At 36.5% G+C, this 22,129-nt stretch overlaps 1 protein-coding gene across 2 annotated transcripts in view; it reads left to right on the top strand.

The window, feature by feature from the left end:
* The window catches only part of HDAC9 (histone deacetylase 9), a 927,644-nt gene extending 906,196 nt beyond the window's left edge, over nt 1-21,448 (top strand). For both annotated transcript variants that reach the window (XM_011973893.1, XM_011973894.1), the window contains exons 25-26: nt 6,078-6,225; nt 20,083-21,448. In XM_011973893.1, the coding sequence (XP_011829283.1) occupies nt 6,078-6,225; nt 20,083-20,122 (188 nt within the window). In that variant the 3' untranslated portion in view covers nt 20,123-21,448. The remainder of the gene's footprint in view (nt 1-6,077; nt 6,226-20,082) is intronic.
* The last annotated feature ends 681 nt before the right edge of the window (nt 21,449-22,129 follow it).

The raw sequence follows: 22,129 nt of genomic DNA on the forward strand, positions 1-22,129 counted from the left end.
AGAAGAAGAAAATGAGTGAAGTTGAAGACATAGCAGCATCTAAATTTCGTAAAATTTTGAAGAGTCAAAAACAAAGAAAACTTTCTGACGTTTAACTTGTTTGTGTTACATAAAATGTTTGCCAAAGTGGAGTATGCTGAAAGGAGATAAAAGACAGCAACCATGAAACATTTGGAATAAAATAGTTACTCATTTCAGTATTTTAAAAATTAAATGTGAAAATATTCTGCTTTTAGCAGAAATTGTTCTGAGGTTACCAGATAGCACCATAGTTGTAGAGACTATTTCTCAGTGAAAATTATTGCAGTCTCTTGAGAAGGATAAATTAAAGATGCCAAAAATTTCAAACTTATTAACCATACAATTAAGGTTTCAAGATTATAGGAAATTCAATCAAAAAGCCTAAAATATTTAGACCCCATTGAAACAAAAAATATATTTTTCATAAAAATGTCAGTATATTGTATCAGTGTGCGATATAGCTACAAAACTGATTAACATATGTGATATTCAGCAGGAATAATAATTCTGCTTATGTTATTTTCTAAGGTTCAGATAATCAATATAAAGAAGAAGTTGGTAGCCATGCTTTGACAAACATGAATTATGCAATTTTTATTTTTTTAAATGAATTTTAGTTGTAAAAATAAATTTTGAACAGGACTATCTTATAGGCCAACTAATACAAATAATTTCTTGGCCAACAAATATTTCCAAAACATATAATTTTTATTTTTAGCCCCATTTAGCCTCAGAATAGCCCCAATTTAGATGAAAAATTACCTGGTCACTCAATTTATGCACCAATTTTCAATGTGTCTTAATTTTTGCATTTAAACAATGTTTTGGATCATGCCAAAGTTCTCTGTTTATCTAAAAAGTGTATCTTAAAAACGTATTAACAAGTTTTAGAAAATTCATAGACTTAGGCTCTTTGTAAGCCCCAGGTGTTAATAATCTCTGCGGTTGAAGGAGATAGCAAGAGGTTAAGGTTAGCAGCAGCTTCTTTCCCTATGAGAACCTGGTGTATAAAGATGAAAGGCAACATCATTCAAATGGAAAGAAGGTTAAAAAAAGCAAATTTGAGAAGGAGTGGCAGCTCTAAGACTCCAAAATGATGATGGAAAGGGGGATTTCTGGGGTCAGGAAGTTTTCAAAGTAGCAAGGGGCTTTGAATTGAGAAAACTTTTGGTAGATAGGTGACTTGTGTAACACAGATTTTCATGAGTCAGCGACTGCCTATTGTTCCAAATTGTCCATTTCCAAGAACAATCTGGTTTATACTGAAGTCCGTTTACAGAGTACCTGCAGGATGCCCTCTCCTGGGCCTTGTGTGACCCAGTGAAACCCCATCTATGGCCTTCACCTCAAAGTCTTGACTGTCTACATTCCATTCTCTACTTTTTATCTTTATTGTAGATTCATTATTTGTGCTACTTTTGCCAGATAAAACAAAAATACATGATGGTGAAGGCTGGATAGTCCTTAAAAAGTGCTGAAAAGTGGTAAGATTTATATAGTGGGAAAAATGAGTAAGGATAGAGGATATGACTGAAGAGGGAGTGTGCATGCCCAATTTTAATGGAAAACTCTTCTCTTTTGCCAGTTGCGTAGCCATAGGAGAGCAACCCAGTTGTGGCTGGTTACTAATATTTGACTGCACGAATAACAGCTCCTGAAAAACCAAGCAGTCAACCTTGGTTCATTTCTCGTATGTGATAATGGGGATATTATTCCTATGCCAATAGATACGACTTTCTTGCACATCTGTTTCTGTAACGGAAGAAAAGACCCTACACATCACATGAAAATATAACCCATAAATTATGGGGTTTGAATTGACTGCATATTGCACAGACAGTGCTATACCCACTTCCATTTCAATTATTCTCCTCTATGAATAGAGATAGTGGTCTATAAATGCATTATTAATTTAGAATATTTCCCTTGTTTTTATAGACTTTGCCAGAGGCCAAATAGAATTTAAATTTTTGGGTTATTTCTGAGTCAGGAAACTCATACATGTGGATAAAAGCCAAACTTATAATATTTAATCTTAACTTAGCAGGATATTTTATACACATTAAATTTTATCCAAAAGGGTCTCAACTATTTTAAATCCTTCCTAGAACTGACATACATATGGGCCAAAATTTAAAGGATCATGGTCAGTCATTCGGCTTAAAGATTGCTATTAACAATGCATACCTTCTGTCCTGATTGTGTTATGGAAGTAAAGATGTTTGTTTGTGGCCTAGACCTCTCTTATTGAGAAATAAAACCCAATGCTTGAAAATTAAAGCCCTTGCTTATTCTAGATGTGCATATTATGTGCAAAGAGTCTTTGCTGACCTCTTCAAGAGTCCATAGGCTCATAGATCAAAAAAAAAGGTTTTCTGCCATAGCAAAATTTATTGTAACATCCAAGAGTGATATGTAACATTAGATCAGAAGGATAATAAGTGAGAATGAGAGCAGGAATAAAACTTTCATATCATTAAGCCTACCACTATTATTTTATAAATGTGGAAATTGTGCTCCATTGTGATCCAGTGACTTCTCCCGGATTAGTGTGGAGTGTGGGATCTCCAATCTGGAAATACTTTTAGTTAGCTCAATTTTCGATGAGCTTCTTTTTTTTTTTTTTTTTTTTTTAAAGATAGAGTCTTGCCCTGTCACTCAGGGTGGAGTGCAGTGGCACAATCTTAGCTCACTGCAAACTTGGTCTGCCGGGTTCAAAGGATTCTCCTGCCTCAGCCTCCCAAGTAGCTAGGATTATAGGCATGCACCACCATGCCTGGATAATTTTTGTATTTTTGGTAGAGACAGGGTTTCACCATGTTGGCCAGGCTGGTCTCGAATTCCTGACCTCAAGTGATCCACCCCCCTCAGCCTCCCAAAGTGCTGGGATTACAGGTGTGAGCCACCACACCCAACCTTTGATGAGGTTCCTATTCATACTCTTCAATGAGCCTTTTCTCCAGTTTTATGATAGCCTCAATAATTTACCTGGTAAAAGGTACTTGCAATAGTGCAATTTTATGAGAAATGAAGAATAGAATGAACTAGTTTCGACATGATTGTCTCACATTGTCCAAATAAACCATAAAGTCAATAAAATGTGGGTCAACTGCATCACATATCTAAAATACAAGGGTAACGTATCATTTCCAAAGATTACTTTTTAGTGAAGAATTTGCAATATGCATAATCCTTTTAAGCTGAGAATTTTATAATTGGGCTTTTTGGTATTTTTATGTCTACTGGAAGGTGGGTGGAGGACAGCCGAGTGCAGAGGAAGAGGCAATTTAAAATTAGTGCTGAGTAAGGATTTTAGCTCCTCTGCCTATTAGCCATGTGATCTTCAAAAACACTACCTGACATTGCCTAAATAGTTGTCACTAGGGTTAAATAAAATTACAAATTATAAATGTAGAAACACCTAGCACAGTCTTGGCACATATTTAGTTCTCAATAATGCTAGTTTGTCTTTCCTACAGTCTTTTACAATTTGACCCATAAGCTACTAGCCACATGTAGTGTGTTTGTCAGAGTCCCCACATTAGCCGCCATAGAAAACAAGAAAAGGATGTCATAAGGCACCACTAACTTTGTAAATGTCATCTGCTAAAATAATGTTTAATAATAATATCTTGTGTAACTCATTACAATATATGTAATTATAGCTGGCATATGGAATTTTCAACTTGGGTAATACTACAATAACATTAGCTTGAAAGTAAGTTTAATAGTAGTGGACCCCTATGTCAGAAGGCCTTATTGGCATAGAATATGGGTGGTGAGACTGAATTTGCTCCCCAAATGTGACATCTGTTCCTTCATGAAACAGTAAGATAAAGAAAGGCCAATCATGAAATATTAGAGCTGGATAATATTTGACATTGTGATCTAGGGAAACTAGGCCCTGGGAATGCAACTGCCAATTCAGAGATAACTTTCAAAGTTGAGAGATGTAGGGTAGGCCAAAGATACATTTGCAACCTCCTAAATCTATCTTAGCATCTTCTCGTTTCAATTCTGTTACTTTCTTTTGGATTAGACATCATCATTTCCCACTTGGACTTTTGCCAAGATGTGAAATTAGTCTTCCTGCCCCCACTGTTATCACCTTCCAATCCATCACCCATAATCTCTTCAAAGGGATCTTTTAAAAACATAAGACTGATTGTATACCTTGTCTGCTTAAAATGCCCCCTCATCATCCTCAGGCTGAAGTCCAGGATCATCGGTCTGTCATTCAAGAGTGTGTATTAATTAGCCCTTGCCTACCACAGCAGTCTCATCCATCCCACTCCAGACTCTTCCTATGTTCCAGTCATTCCCAGCAGTTGATGGTCACCCAGTAAAACACAGAGACTCCAGTCTATGTATATTTGTATGTGCTGTTTCCCCTTCCAGGGATATCCCTTGACCACCAACTTGCTCTGCTGAAGATCAAGAAAAGATTTGAAAAGGCAATCAACACTTCAGGATGATCAACTATTAGGTTTTTAGGAGCACATTTGCACTCTAATTTCTAATGGTCTTTCAAATACTCAGTCAAGTGTTATTTTTCCTGACAAGTCTTTCCATACTTTCCCATCACCTTAAACACATGTTCTACTTATTCCCGTTCAAGATCACCATGGGCATTTTACACACAGAATTGTAATTCTTAACTAACAGGGCTGTCTCACCTGGACCATGCATTTCTTGGTGTTAGGGAAGCATCTTTCTGTCCTCAACATGTGGAAAAGCCTTAGCTTTCAAAAAATGTTAGTTTTTGGATTCACTGACAGAATTGTTATTGTTTGGTGCAAATTAAAAGCTTTAGATTCTCAGACTATGGTCAGAATAAGGAATCACAGCAAGTTAAATACTAACTGACACCTATGTCAGATGGTCTTGTTGGCATGGGGAACAGATGGGGAGACTGAGTATCCTCCCATAATGTGACATCTGTTCCTCTATGAAACAGTAAGATAAGGAAAGGCCAATCATAAAATGTTAGAGCTTCAAGAGATTTGAGGCATCTCCCTATTTCAAGAATCAGAAATAAAGTCCTGCAAAGCCTCACTAACGTCATTGGGATGGCAGCGCTGGGTCCAGAACCCTGTTATCTTACTGCCCAATCCAGCATTCATCCATATGCCTTTTCCATTCAAACAAGATTTTTTTTTTTTTTTTCTAAGAAGTAAGCAAACACTGCATACCAAAGTTCTTGCCATCCAGTCAGGCTGCAGAGATAGTACTAACCTGGTGAGTCATGTCAGCACCTAGGGAGATTCTCTTGCTTTGATTTGGGGCTACTCAGCATTTCACAAAAAAATAGCCTAAGGGCTGCAAGAAAGCCATTAACTCTGCTCTTTCATATTTATCCCATTGGCATGTTCTCATGAAATGACCTTCTATTTTCCTCTCTTTCTCCTTTCCTGCCTCAAAAAAAGAAACATCAGTATGACATATGGATGGGCTCCAACATCAGCCAGTACATATATTAAAGTTTTAAATCAATTATTGTTCTAGTACACACCCTGAGGTTGAGAAAGAAAGAACATCCAGGACTAACAAACCTGATTGTTCTGGCAAAGTTGCCATTCAATTCATGCTGGCATTTCTGGGCTTTTCTTTTTCTTTAATATTCCAACTTCATTTTCTAAAAGTTAATGATTCAAGTAGCAATGTTTAACAGTACGATTCCATTCATTTTCTCTGTAAGAGTGCTGCCTCCTGGTCTCTTGCGGGTTTCCCAGGGAGCGTGAAGCCCAGAGTTTGCTTACTTAGTTGCAGAGACAGCTGTCAGTCTGAGGGTGAGTTCAGTAGGCCATGTATTATTCCTCACTTTATTGCTGTGTGAGCAAGGGGGAGATTCAGCTTGGGAATATGGGCACTTCACAACTTGGCATTCTTAGATTGAGAAACAGACCTAATCATAACAGTCAAGAAACCAAATTACAACTGTGTATAACATGGGGAATTTTAACTTAACAACTGCTCTGAGTTGGACTTATGTAAGTATTCTGATTATTACTGCTGTAATTACAATTCTTATAAAGTATGATGGATGTTTTTCCTAGGCAAGTATTGGAAGTCAGTAAGGATGGTGGCTGTGCCAAGGGGCTGTGCTCTGGCTGGTGCTCAGTTGCAAGAGGAGACAGAGACCGTTTCTGCCCTGGCCTCCCTAACAGTGGATGTGGAACAGCCCTTTGCTCAGGAAGACACCAGGTATGAATCCAGCATGGGGGAATAATCCGGGTCAGTCATATCCACGTTCATCGTTGATGTTTGTGAATCTTCCTCCTGGCTTTCCTTCACCTGTCTCCTCCACTTCCACCACTTGTCCTCTCCAAAGCCACAGATGCCACAGCACATGCTTTAGGCTATTGAGAATTCATTGCTTCATTCTTCATGCAAAATGCAGAGCTGGAGCATGTGGTTGCAGTTCACAGAGAAATAGAGGGGATGAGATAGATGGTGAGAAAAATCACGCCTTATCAGATAATTGAGTGCAGATCGTTATGGAAAGAGCTGCTTGTGGGATTAACTCCTTTTCCTAGTTATCTCTGTTTTTCCAGATGTTCTTTTCCTTTCTCTAATCATTTTGAAATTGCTGATATAACAAAGAGAAAGAGGAGAGTAGAAGATGGAAAAAATGCTAGACCATTGGATAGCCAAAATATATACACACTCCTTACATGGTTGTCCTTGAGGTCCAACAACTGGATAAAGGTGGAAGTTGCCTGCAAGGGAGACAAGAGACTGTGTGTAAAGGACTGTGTGAACTTGGGGCTGATTTTATTTTATTTTATAAGACAGAATTGGTTTTAATGTATCTTCTATGAATATAGATTTCTGGAGGAAAAAATACAGTTAACCTAAGATTTGGTTTGCTTGTTCTCTTTTTAAGGAATGTTTGTCAGTTTGTGCGTTTGGTGTTCCTCATTCAGTTCTACAGTAAATGGTACATTCAGAATTTCTTTAAAGTCTACCAAAGCCACCACAAATGTACATTAATATTGGTGATTTCTATGGCTGACTTCAAGGTCACATTTCCTCAATTTAAAAACAAATCAGGTGAGGCTTTGCTAAAGCTCTGCCAGCTTGTACTCTTAAATTGCTCTGGAGAAGGAAATCAGACTCCCTCCGTCAATAACATCACCATTAATTACGCAGATCCTGCTACTAGTGCACAGGTTGGCAATTTTCCCAAGAATGCACAAATACGAACAGTCCTACTTTCTTGCTTTTACTGGATACTCAGAGTTTAATGGATTTAACATCTTGTTTTGGCCAAGAGCAGGAGATAAAATGAATAAGAGATTTTCTTTTTATGCAATTATTTTCTCTTACCATAACCACTTAAACAGCAGATTAGCAATAAGGGGGAAAAGCTGTATATTAGTCTATTGAAAGATATCGTTATATGAATATCTAGAGCATAAGGGAAAACTTACTTTACATCTTTGATAATATGAACTAACCCCCTGCCGTTCCCAGCTAAGAACTGAACCAAGTTCATAATCTAAAGGTGTTGCAATTATTCCCAAGGCCAAAAACAGTTAGTTGTCTGTCATCTGAGGGCCATAAAACTGAGGAAACTAACATCTGTTAGTGTTGGATATAAAAGGAGCATAGCTATTCTTTAGAATTAATTTAATATAGAAAAACGAAACTAAATTTCAACCTGAGTGAAATGAATTGTAAATATTTTTGCCCGTTAAATTGCAGAGCTTAGAATAATTAACAATAATAAGTGATGTTATGAGCCTCAAGTAATATAAAAATCTCAGCAGTTTGGCAGGAATTGGCCCTGTAGGCAAACTTGTTTATCCTCAGGTAAATAGTGTGCTTGACTCATGATAATCTATAGGGATTGAACCTTGGCTTCAGTCCACAGTGATTTTTATTTCCAGCTTCGTCTGATGGCAGAGAGAGAATGTGAATGTTCTGATGTGCAGGAAAGCAGAGTCAGAGCTTGTAGCCTGGTTTCATGTTCGTTTATCACTTTTAGACAGATTACATCTATTATGATTGATTTTTCTTGTGGGAAGAAAAATGATTTTGCTTGAAATATTTTTGATGACTTTGAACTGAACTCCCTTTTTCAGTGGAGGAAAAGAAAAATTCTTCTAGAACTGGCTCTTGCATTTCAGTTGAACCATGCATGAATTTCATCAGAGACAGACAAACAGACACACACACACAGAGAGAGAGAGAGAGAGAAAGAAAGAGAGAGAATGCTCTGAAAAGCCACAGAGCATTTACTCTTTTCAGGGGAATACTATCAGTATTGTCCCCCTACTCAACACAGGAAAGATGACTTTCAAAATGAGATAAAGCGGCGGAAATGTTTCTGGGCTTTTCTTATGAAGGCAATATTATAAGCACGCAGGAAATTGAAAAATTAGAAAAATCAGAGAGCTAAATGGATGGAAAAGAGTGAAGGCAAGATTCCTTTTATAGGAAATTCTTGCCAGTTATTTTGGAGAACATATTGGTGTTTGGAGTGAGATGACTCATTTCATACTAAGATTTTGGGTAAAGCAGCTCTTTTCCTGGCCAACTCATATCTGACTCATTTACCACTAGTGAATAAGGGATAAAATGCTCCTGGCTAAGAACCATTGTAAGTATTTTTTGTTCATTTTTCTCGGATGGGGGAGGGGATGAAAACACAGTGCAGATAGTAATTTCGTTTCTATAACTACATTGATGAGCCTTGAAGCATAAGTTACTAGGAAAAGGCTGATACGTGGGAATTCATTTGGGGATAGTTAATTTTCAATTATAACACATAATTGTCCAGGGGCAAAAGACTTGATCAAAAAAAAAGATTGATGGGTCAGCAAAAAAAACAAACAAAATACAAAAAATCCTGAAGGGATCCAAGTTATATAGTCAAAGAAAATTAAATATATAGGCCTGGTCACATATAGCGTACTACTTAGAAGCAAGACGTTTTCTTCTTGTTTGCTAGGAATGTGTACCTTTGAACAACTGTAGTTTGCATTTGTTGAATATCTGTTTCAAAATGCTTCTACTTTGGAAAGGTCAGTGCAGTACTCAGGTTTACTCTTGGATACCAGTTCAGGCTCTGCTGAAGATCAAGAAAAGATTTGGAAAGGCAATCAAGACTTCAGGATGATCAACTATTAGGTTTTTAGGAGCACATTTGCACTCTACAATGCATGACTTTGTGACTTTGTGATTTTTTTTTTAACTAACACAAAAACCAAATTAACTTGAAAGTTAGATTTGCAGTTGTCATTTTGACCTGTAAATCGTGTTACTTTTTTTTTTTTTTAACAAAATCCAGTATAGTTGTCTCTTTAATCATTTAACTTTCAACTTTTGGCAACCTTTCTGAACATGATGGTTTCAAGTCATCAATACTATAGAAACATGAGAAAACATATTATTTGAAGTCTGACCACTTTGGTTTTTGAGTAACTATCTAGTTTATGAATATAAAAGTGTAATAATCAGCTAAATCCAAGTATCATCTATCTGAGCTTTGAATGGCTTATCAGTAGTTCCAAGGACATCACAAACCCCATTTTCCTGAATCTTAAGATTTATATAGAAATATAGACCATTATTAAATATACATTCATATCTAATGTACTTAGAGACATGATTTTCCTCAAATAGCCCATCCAATAGGATGGTGTCTCCAAAGGCTTCTAGAAGCTAAATGTTGCACAAATTATTCAACCCTCTTATATTATTCTATGATACCATTATGTTGAGCACTTGTTTAGGTAACTAAGAACTTATTCAGACAATTTAGATAACTAAGTATGTGTGTTAGGTGATTCTTGCATTACTATTATATAAATAGCTGAGAATGGGTAATTTATAAAGGAAAGAGGTTTAATTAGCTCACAGTTCCACAGGCCTTTCAGGAAGCAAGTTCCTGGCATCTGCTTGGCTTCTCAAGAGGCCTCAGGAAGCTTAAAATCATGGAGGAAGGTGATTGGGGAGTGGGTACGTCACATGGCAAAAGCAGAAGCCAACAAGAGAGAGAGTGGAGGGGAAAATGCCACACACTTTTAAACAGCCAGATCCCATGTGAGCTCAGAGCAAGAGCTGACTTATCACCATGGACATGGTGCAAGCCATTCATGAGGGATCTGCCTCCATGATTCAAACACCTCTCATGAGGTCCCACCTCCAACACTGGGGATTATATTTCAACATGAGATTTGAGCAGGAACATTTATCCAAACTATATTAGCAGGCAAACATTTCAATGTAAATTTTGTTTTTAATTTTCATCCAGTGTCAACAAAGCCTTAGCCAAAAATTGAGGTGAGATTTGGAAGCTCCTGTAAAAGGAACAATCTGCCCCCTCTTCACATATCTTTCCTCCTCTTCCCAGAGCCATCATTTTATCTCTATTTTCCCAACATGTCTAACATGTGGTCTTGAGGTGCGTGTGAAGTCTGACTTAGAACATTAGGGATGTTGTAATCCTCCAATGCTCAATTATGTATTTTCGGGTTCAGTTCTGTATTATTTGTAAAACAGTGTTTACTTTGAAAAAAAGAAACAAAATTGAATAGAAATATATATAAACTAAGATGTATAGTTTAGCTTCCCATCTCATCTTTGTCTTCACTCCTTCAGTCCTGTCCTCTTACCACTACAGAGGAAGAATAGAGCTTGCCTCTAGAGTCTCCACACCTCACAGTTGTTTGCTCAAGGGCAAGTTACTTAATCTCTCTGGGTTTAATTTTCCTCATCTTTAAAATGAGAGAAAAATTTCATAGAGTTGTGAGAATCAAATGAAACAACACATCACAAGAACTTAAAACAATACCTGGAATGTAGTAAATACTTGATAAAGGTTGACTTTCAGTATTTTTCTATCATTTTTCTTCTTCCTCAATTTGTTACAGTTTTCTTCTTCTTCTTTTTCTTTCTTTCTTTTTTTTTTTTTTTTTTGTGATGGAGTCTCACTCTGTCACCCAGGCTAGAGTGCAGTGGCATGATCTCGGCTCACTGCAATCTCCATCTCCCAGGTTCAAGCGATTCTCTTGCCTCAGCCTCCTGAGTAACTGGGACTACAGGCACGTGCCAACATGTCCAGCTAATTTTTTGTATTTTTAGTAGAGACGGAGTTTCACCAAGTTAGCCAGGATGGTCTAAATCTCCTGACCTCATGATCTGCCCGCTTCTGCCTCCCAAAGTGCTGGGATTACAGGCATAAGCCACCATGCCTGGCCTGTTTCTTCTTTTAATATATTGGCCATGATTCAGTAATCTATAATATAAGAATATAGAGCCTATACTTGGGCATCTATACCTTTAGCTGTTCATAGGTTAAATCAATCAGGACTATCCTCCAACCAGCAGAATGACGAAGAAGAACATGTGAAAATATCAAGTGTATTCACTCTTTCAACACTTTCTGATTATTTATAGGTGCCAGATAAAGTGTTAGGTGCCAGGACCACAAAGCTGCCTTGTACGCCTCAAAACGTTCACATACTTTTTTACAGCAGCAGTAGAATACTGCAAATTTAATGGCTTAAAACAACACAAACTTTCTGTGGGTCGGAAGTCTAACCCTGGTCTCACTGAGCTAAAAGCAATGTCTTGGCAAGGCTGCCTTCATTTCTGAAGGCTGTGGGGGGAAATTGGTTTCCTTGCCTTTTCCATCTACTGGAGGTTGCCTTAATTCCTTGGCTCATGACCCCTTCCTCCATCTTTAAAGCCAGCAACTTCACATCTATCTGACCTTTCTTCAGTCATCACATCTCTCTCTGACTTCAGGTGAGAAAGGGTTTCTGCTATTAAGGGCTCATATGATTAGATTAGACTCATCAGGATAATTTAGGTTTAATTTCTCCACCTTGTCACCCTTAACTTTAATCACAACTGCAAAATCACTTTTGCCATGTAAGGTAACATATTCACACGTTCCAAGGATTAGGACATGGACACCTTTGGGGACTATTACTCTTCCTACCACAGAAACAAACATGAACAATCAACTATAATAAATGACAAGTCTTTGATAAGACTGAAATAGGGTCCTGCAAAATGAAAAAACAAAGCAAAACAAGACAAAACACCTTACAGGTCAAGGACTAGGGAGCAAATCACAGAACCAGGGAGAAGTGAATCAGAGTGGAAGAACATGTAGATTTCACATAGTAAAGAGGGCAAAAGGCATTTAAGATGTCTTTACTTTGACAAGACAATTTAAGAAGCCCTTACTTTACAAGACAATAACTTGAGCACAATATATATTTTTTTAATTTTTACTGCTGACACTCAGTCCAAAGTATCTTCATCTCTCATCCAAACTTTTACAGTACTTTCCTTACTGGTTTTCATATCCAGTTTTACCTTCTTTCTAATCCATTTTATACACCTCAATGAAAAACAAATCAAAACAACTGGAAAGCATATCTCGTCATGCCTCTGCTTGAGACCCTTCAATATTTTTCCATTTCCATTAACATAAAGATCATCATCTTCAATAGACACCATAAGGTCTGTATGAGTAGACCCATATCTATAATTCCTGCCTTATTTCTAACATTCTTCCTCTTTCTTTTCTGATGTGGTTTCCAACAATGACCTTAATTAATTTTTAATGAAAGTATATCTTACATATAATAATATCCACACATTCTAAGATTTTTACCAATGCCACACTCGTATAAACACCACCCAGAACAAGTTCAAGAACATTTTTATTACCTCCAAAAGTTTGCTTCTGCCACTTCCAGTCGATGCCACTCCCTCCAGAGGTAACTACCGTTTTACTTTTAACACCATCAATTATGTTTGCCTGCTCTTGAATTTCATTTAAATGGAATCATGCATGTGTACTGTATTTTTTAATCCGACTTATTTCACCTCATTAAGCATGTTTTTGAGATCTATTCACGCCATTTACAATCAGAAGTTCATTCATTTTTATTATTGTACATTACTCCAGTGTATTAATATACCCTAATTTGTTTATCCATATACCTGTTGGATGGATGTTTGGCTTGCTTACACTTTGAGGGTTATTATGAATAAAGCTGATCAATTAGTTATTATCATGGTTTAAAAACACATGTAAAACTTACCATCTTAACCATGTTAAGTGTTCGGTACAGCAGTGTTTATATGTGTATTGTTGTGCAACAGGTTTCTGGAACTTGCAAAATGGAAACCTTGTAACCATTGACCAACTCCCTTCTCTTCCCCCCTCAGCCTTTCAGGCCCTATCAACCATCATTCTGCTTTCTGTTTCAGAGTTTGACTACTTTAGATACTTCATATAATTGGAACCATGCAATTTTTGTCTTTTTCTACTGACTTACTTCACTTAGTGTAATATCTTTAAGGTTTCTCCATGTGGTAGCATATGAAAACATTTCCTTCTTTTTTAAGGCTGAATAATATTCCATTGCATGTATATGCCACATTTTCTTTATCCACTCATCCATTGATGGACTCTTGGATTGCTTCCACCTCTTGGCTATTGTGAATGAATGCTGCTGTGAACATGGATGTGCAAATAACTCTTTAAGATCCTATTTTGAGTTTTTTTGGATGATATATACCCATAAGTGATATTTCTGGATCATATGGAAATTTTATCTTGAGGAATTGAAATCTCTATGACATTTTCGTACAAGTTTTCTTTTTGTGGTCACAGCACACAGTTTTTTTGGATAGATAGCTAAGATAGCTAAAAGTAGAATTTCTAGGTTGCAGGGAAGTCATATGTTTTACTGCAAAAGAAACTTCCAAACTGTTTTCCAAAGTGGCTGTACCATTTTTCATTCCCACTAGCAATGAATGACAGTTCCAATTGCATCATAGCCTCACCTACACTTGATAAAATCAGTCTGTATAATTTTAGCCTTTTATTGTGGGTGTGGAATGATATTTCATTGTGGCTTCAGTTTTCCTCCAAAAAGCCATTCTCATGTCCACATCAGGGCTTCCTTGGCACATCCCTTCTCTTGTGTTTGGAATGTTTATCCTGTCCTCTACCTTCTTCCACTAACCCTTTATTGGCTTTCCCATTCTTTTCATCATATCCTGTAGATTTCCAATCAAATATTACTTCTTCTTCTTGAAAAATGTTCACTGACCACTAACCCCCAAATTAGATCAGGTCCTCCACACATTCTCATGTCTCCCTTACACTTCTGCATTATTCCATGTGACATGATTGAAAATTGGATACATTTGTGTGCTTATTTGATTATTTTATGTTTTCTCCTGTCAACTCCTTAAGAATAGAATCTGTGTCCCTTTGGCTTAGCATTATTTTTTTAATAGCAGTATATTACCTGACACAAATTAGATACTCAGGATCCATTTCGTTAGTAACAGATGAGCAAAACTTCAGAGAGTATATGAGTACAAACTTTGGGAAAGGACTCTCAGGGCAGTTGGGGTGCCACAGAGTTGAATAAGCTAGCTGAGTAGGAAGGGATCATGGCGCAAAATTTAATGGCAGGGAATTAAAATATTACCATTGGAATTTGAGTTATATCCTGTTTTCAGTATTAAGCTTTCACAGAGAGAGAGCGACAACTTAGGTCTATACATTGAACAGAGAGTGTCATGGAGGAGGGGCCAGCATACTACTGAAGGGACAGCCAAGAAATCCTTATGGCAATTGTGGTAAAGAAGCCAATTAATCATGGTAGAGGAAATGGAGAGGAAGAAAACCTAGTGTAGCTAAATTGCTGAGAAATAGTGAGTAGTTGGCAATTCATGAAATATCAATGAAAGGGGAGAGAAAGAAGTTCAAATTAATAGTCTGGATGATAATGCCATTAGCTGAGAGAGAAAAAAGGAAGAAGTTGGTTGAAGGTGACTATATATTGTAGAATTAAGAGGCGAACATGGAGAAAAGGAAGTAATAAGGCAAACTAGGGTTGAGTAATGGTACTAATAGAAAATCTATGTTAATTCCCCGCAAAAACTTGCTGCCAGTTGTATTGTTATGGAAAGTGTGAGTGTGTGTGTGTGTATAAATATGTTTGCTTTTGTTTGGCTTTTATTTCTGCACAGCCTTGTGATATGAGGGAATATATTTCCAATCACACATTTAGGTGTGGAATTGTTACATAGGAAGTTTGTACTGAGAATAGTTCTGGATATTTATTCTTTTGTTGAAAATTCTTATTTCACTTTTGATTGAAATTATTATACTTCTAAAGAGCATTGAAATCATCCCAACATATGTATATAAACATTTCAAAAACTATCTATGGGATGTCTAGTATGTATACAAAATGGTGTAACATTGGAGAGGAAAGATCAAAAATAAAAGTGAATGGGGAAATGAAAGAACATAAAATATAATGCATACGACGTGAACTAATATATGAATTAGTTATGTATAACATTAGTTTGTGAATGCTGGAAAGATAAGTCATCAGGCCAGGCACGGTGGCTCACGCCTGTAATCCCAGCACTTTGGGAGGCCGAGGCGAGCAGATCAGGAGGTCAGGAGGTAGACGCCATCCTGGCTAACACGGTGAAACCCCGTCTCTACTAAAAATATAAAAAATTAGCCGGGCGCGGTGGCGGGCGCCTATAGTCCCAGCTACTCGGGAGGCTGGGGCAGGAGAATGGCCTGAACCTGGGAGGCGGAGCTTGCAGTGAGCCGAGATCCGGCCACTGCACTCCAGCCTGGGTGACAGTGCGAGACTCCGTCTCAAAAAAAAAAAAGTCATCAGTGAGATAAACAGAGTTACTTATGACACATACTTATGAAAGTCATTTGATTCTCTCTCTTTTACTTTGGCTTTTGTGACTTACTGAAAGTCAAATCTTTGTCCAAACTGATTAGTTATCAAATAAATGCAAATTTGAATAACAACAAGGTATTGTTTTACATACATTAGATGGTAAACATTCAATTAGAATATAAGGTCAATGTAGAATGTGAGTTCTATGTGAGCAGGGATGTTTGTCTATTTCGTTCATTGCTATGTTCCTAGTGCCTAGAACAGAACCAGGGCACACAGTACACACTCACTAACTTTTTCTAGAATCAATGAAAAATATTAGTAAACTAAGTATTGCTAGCATGGGTGGAGATGTGGGGATTTAGAGCCTCACTGCTTTGGGAAGATAAACTATGGTAGCCATGCTGTATACTAATTTAGTACCATTTTATATGCATAAAATATGTGACCTGCTAATTTTGCTCTTGGGATTGTATACCAAAGACATTCTCAGCGGAAGTCTTTAGAGTACGTGTACTAGGAAGTTCACTACAGCTTTATTTATGGTGAATAGAGAGTTGGAGTCAAGCCCAGTGTCCATTATTGGAAGAATGAATAGTTAAAATGTGGTGGATGCACCATATGGGGATGCCACGTAGAAGTTACCAGCTTCAAACTAGATAAACATTAAGTGCATGACAGATCTAATAAATACAGTACTGAGTGAGAAAACTATGCACAAGTGTATAAAGATAAAATTTACATAAAGTAAAAATATATACCCCCAAAACAATAATACACAGCTGTAAAGAACACCTGTAAACAAAATAATGTCACAGGCATTGTATTGCTTGCCTTTCAGGAGGAAGAGGAGTAGAAGTAAGAAATAAGAATTAAATTAAATCAGCAAAATGTGAAAATGTCTTATTAAATAACCACATTAACATAAATTAACAAATGCTATTTTTAAAACCACAAGAAATAAGATTTAAGAGAGAATACAAGAATTTAATTTAACACTACATCTTATCTCAAGTGAAATTACTTCCTTTTTGTTTTTTACTTTTGTAAATTATCTTGTGACTGTTGGACTGAATTGATCCTTCTTTAGGATATGAAATCTTTGATTTTCATTGATAGAAAACTATCAATGTTCACTGTGATGTTGTCCTACTGGAGGGAAGCTTACATCTTTCAATTAGTTAAACCATTATACTAAAATTTATCTTTGCTGGGTTGATTTTATAGTTATCTCTGAACTTACTGTCTTCACCTCCCTGCATGTCTTTCCTTCCCCCAGTTGGTGTCTTTGTCAATCAAGGTGAACTTGGCACGTATCTAGGGATAACTGAAGTGGGAGGCCTCCAGATTTTCAGAGCACTGCTTCTCATTCCTCCAAACACAGGCATTAAAGGGTCATCACTCACCAGGTTACTTTCTAAATGTTCCATAAAGAAATCATCTTTTTAAAAAATGCAGACATATAAAATAGTGACCTAGGGACAGGGATTATATGAAGATAATGCCACCTCTACTGAGAGCTAGGGATATGAGAAGAGAGATACTATAAATTGTCCCAATGGCAGATATAAATAATCCAGTTATCTTATAATTGTTTCACACTTCACAATTTACAAATCACATTTTCTTACTTTAACTCATTCAATTCTCATAACCCTGAGGGCAGGTAAGGGATTATTATTTCTATTTTAAATATAAAATTGACAATCTAGAGACATTGACTCACTCAAAGTCAAATTTCTAAAGCAAAACATCTGGGACTTGAACCCAGAATATCTACCTTGAAATCCAGGATATTTTCCAACTTGCTATGCTACTAACACTTCTATGCTGCAAGACATGGGGGAGAATTGAGGCTGGACATGATGGCTTACCCCTGTAATCCCAGAATTTTGGAAGGCTAAAGCAGGAGGATCTCTTGAAGCCAGGAGTTTAAAACCAGCTTGGGCAACATAGCAAGACCCCATCTATAATTTTTTTTTTTTTTAATTAGCCAGGCATGGTGGCACATGCCTGTAGTCTCAGCTATTCAGGATACTGAGGCAGGAGAATGGCTTGAGCCCAGAAGGTTGAGGCTGCAGTTAGCTGCGATTGTGCCACTGCACTCCAGCCTGGCCAACAGAGTGAGGCCCTGTCTCAAAAATAAATAAATAAATAAAATGAAAGAGAGAGAATTGGTTAGTTATGTACATGTGTAGATGGTTCAATAGAGGATGGGCAGCTATAAGTGGTTAATTCCAAAAAATGAGGTCAATATAAAATGATTTCAAAGAGAGGAAAAGGCAGAGAAGCATCTGATGGAAAGCTTACTATTGTATCTGCAAGTTGCCCTGTTTCAACCAAAGAGGCTTAATTTTTGGCAGTGAGTGGGTTGCAGTGTAGACAGCCTACTCACATCCTTTAAGCCTAGGTTGGACATGTGGAGAATTCACAGATCCTCCACCACAGGGACATGTGTATTCCTTACATCTGTGACCTCTGAGACATTTCCCACACATGACTGTCTCTGGAATTCCAGCCACACTGAATCCTGGATTTGGGGAAAAAGCTTATCCTGCTGCAGCTTGGGTTAGAAATTGGAAAAATCGGTCTCCATTAGAATATCCAGTTTGAGTTCTATAATTGTATTATTCACATATTCTCAGATGTAAATAAGGCTATATATTTATGTATGAATTAGTTTCAACACTTAAATGTTTTCCTTAATTTAAAAGCTTTCTCCTTCGAATGCTGATCATTTTTGATAGAAAAGACTTTTCTGAAGTATGACTCATTTATCTTATGTACCTCCTCTAAACACTCTCTCACAACATCCTTATCCCAGACACTCTAGGACAGGCTGTAACTTCTTAAGAAGCAACTTTTTAAATATTCCACGCAGACCCTTTTAGAATTTTCTTTTCTGGTAACAATAAATAATGAAGACTTAATGATTATCATTCTTTATTTTTAAAAGGATGCTTTAAAAATTTTTAATTGCCACCCTATGGATAAAATCTTTCTTTTAATGTTTCGGATTTGTTATAAAAATGCTAAGCTACTACTTTGTTTGTCAACAGCTTTATTTAGAGATGCATTGAAATCTTGGCTTTTTTTCTTATAAATCTGTAAAATAACATGGCCAAATATTTCATTTGTTTGCATAAACAGCTATGGTTTAAACATAGCATTTTTTCCTAATGTGAAAGTAATTCATTATAGAATCCTGGCAAGTAGGTAAACATTGTGAAGAAGAAAATGAAAACCACCGCCTATTATTCCGCTACCTAGAGAGAAGCATCATCCAAATATTGTTTCCTTCTGGTAGCAAAGGCATAACTGTGCATTTGTGTGGCAACACGATTTTATGCATGTTAGACAGCAAAGGGACAAGTCTAAATTATTAAGTAATGTCTCAAAGTGTTTATTATTTACAGGTCAATTTTACCTCCTTTATTTTTTAACATTTGCTAATTCTGTAAGGAACGCCATTTTTTTTTCATGGTTTACACCTGAAACCACAGCTTCACAAAAGTGTATTTAAATCAGCAGTTGCAAAATTAACAAATCACAGAGCTCAGACGCAAACTCAATTCACCCGGCATCTCATATCCCAGTAATCTTCCCACGACAATCCAACTACCTCATGTATTTGGATTCCTGCTACAATTTATTCTATTGACTAAATTAAAAGTCATTCTAAAAGTTTGCCTTAAAACACCCTCAAAGTGTTACTAAATTAAGGTTAAATCTCAAGTATAAATTTTCAAGCAATTAGTTTTGGTTTTGCCTGCGCAGAACACCCCGCAGATGATGCCGAATAAAAACTATTTACACACTACCATAGTGCATTTCTTGTAAAAATATTGGGTCTGTAGCAACGATTTGTTAATCAAATTCAGAATTTGATTTGAAATGCCTCCGGCAGGCAGCCAATCCAGTTATGAAAGAACAGAAGCAAAAACCAGAGCCCTAGTGAGTCTCCTCCAGAAGCTAGCTGGGTCCTTTGCTCTCATTATCAAATTGGTTCCATAGGAAATCACAGCAATTGCTCCTAAAATAAAATATCATAGTTAATTTTTCAATAAATTATTGAACTGTAGTAGACACAAAACATATACATTTTGGAATCTAGAGTTATAAAATATTCTGACATGTTTTAATATAAACAGGAACATTTCCAATGATTGCTTGGATCGAAAATGTTTTTCCCCTTGACATTTGTTTATACTTCCTAGGAAAGAAATTCTATTTATGGATAACTGAATAACACAAATAAACATTAGAGAGAGCTGAAAAATCAGCTTTGATTATGCATGAAAATCTACAATGTCATTGTGTACTCTTATGCTGTATTCTGATTGCCTGTTTATTTTTACAGAACTGCTGGTGAGCCTATGGAAGAGGAGCCAGCCTTGTGAAGTGCCAAGTCCCCCTCTGATATTTCCTGTGTGTGACATCATTGTGTATCCCCCCACCCCAGCACCCTCAGACATGTCTTGTCTGCTGCCTGGGTGGCACAGATTCAATGGAACATAAACACTGGGCACAAAATTCTGAACAGCAGCTTCACTTGTTCTTTGGATGGACTTGAAAGGGCATTAAAGATTCCTTAAACGTAACCGCTGTGATTCTAGAGTTACAGTAAACCACGATTGGAAGAAACTGCTTCCAGCATGCTTTTAATATGCTGGATGACCCACTCCTAGACACCAAGTTTGAACTAGAAACATTCAGTACAGCACTAGATATTGTTAATTTCAGAAGCTATGACAGCCAGTGAAATTTTGGGCAAAACCTGAGGGGTATTCATTCCTGACATTCTGATCAGCTTTTTTTGGGTAATTTTTTTTTTTCAAACAGTCTTAACTTGTTTACAGGATTTGCTTTTACTATGAACGGATAGTAATTCCACCCAGAATGTAATGTTTCTTGTTTGTTTGTTTTGTTTTGTTAGGGTTTTTTTTTTCTAAACTTTAACACACAGTTCAACTCTTCCTAGTAAAAGTTCAAGATGGAGGCACTAGCATGAGGCTTTTTTCAGTGGAATAAACCACACTGTATCTCAAAGTCCAAATGCCAAAGGAACCTCACACACTGTTTGTAATGGTGCAATATTTTATATCACTTTTTTTTTTAATGTCCATAATATCTTTGTGTTCTCACACACAGGCGATTTGCAATTTTGCAACTGTGTTGGAGAATGAAGTCGCCCCACCTCCCAGCCCCGCATACATCCCTTGTTCTTATGACAGTAGGTCTGAGCAAATGTTCCACCAAGCATTTTCAGTGTCTTTGAAAAGCACGTAACCTTTCAAAGGTGGTCTTAATTTGTTGCAAATCTATCAAGGACTTATTCACTCACCTTTATTTTTCTGCCCTCTGTCAATTTCTTTCTTCTTACCTTTCATCATTCGTTCCTACCTTCAGAAAAACTGAAGATTACCCATAATCTCCCCTATTACTTGAGGGCCTTGACTATTTAGATTATTTTGTTTATTTTCCAGGTTAACACAGTTGTTTTGTCTGATTGCATTTTATTAACTGTGAAGCTGTTCACACGAATATCACTTAAGCAACATTGCTCAATTTTCTATGTGTTTGAAATGTGTTAACAAAGGCACTGCTTATTTGTAGTCACCTTGAATTGACTTAACCTAGAAGTTGTGCCTTCATGTGAAAAAAAAAAACAAAAACAAAAAACAGCCTTTAAACAAGTTGCCTTAGTGTCAAAGGTTAAAAATAAAGGACATTTATTTCTGAGATTAAAAGTAACTTACTAAATATAAGTAGGTTATCCTCCTACCTCCTAAAATTCTATTTCAACATATAACTCAAACACCTAAAGATATTGAGGTAGAATATCTCACAGTATTTAATATCTGACAATGCTTTTGAAAAAGTTGATGTTTCTTTTTATATATTTTTCTAACTCAAAGGATATATTAAAGCCATAAGTGAAGATTGTCATGCTTTTATTCAGAAATCTGAAAGAAACCTTAATTAAAACAAGGTTTTAGGGAAGGCCATGATATGAAAGATATGGAACAATGTGGTTTTAGTTAGAGAGGACTCTAACCTGTAAATCAAAGATGAAAGATTTCACTCAAGTAGAATTATATAACTCCCTTTGTTATACAGTCAGACCATATTTTTCATGCATTTGGTTTTTTTAGGATTACCATTTTAATTTTAAAGACTTTTATTACATATACAAAAATGGCTCAATACTTGGTTTAACATCTTAGAAATTTGAGACACCCTTTGAAATAGGAAATCTGAAATGGAATGTAACTTAGTATTAGGTAAAAATTGCTTTCATTGCATACAGGCAAATTCAATCTAGATTCATAGTAGTAATCAATTTTTTATAAATTTTATTTTCATGATATTTTCAGAGAAATTCATACCAATCATATTTGCTAGCT

The sequence above is a fragment of the Mandrillus leucophaeus genome, unplaced genomic scaffold (assembly GCF_000951045.1).
Source record: "Mandrillus leucophaeus isolate KB7577 unplaced genomic scaffold, Mleu.le_1.0 Scaffold140, whole genome shotgun sequence".
Taxonomy (NCBI): Eukaryota; Metazoa; Chordata; class Mammalia; order Primates; family Cercopithecidae; genus Mandrillus; species Mandrillus leucophaeus.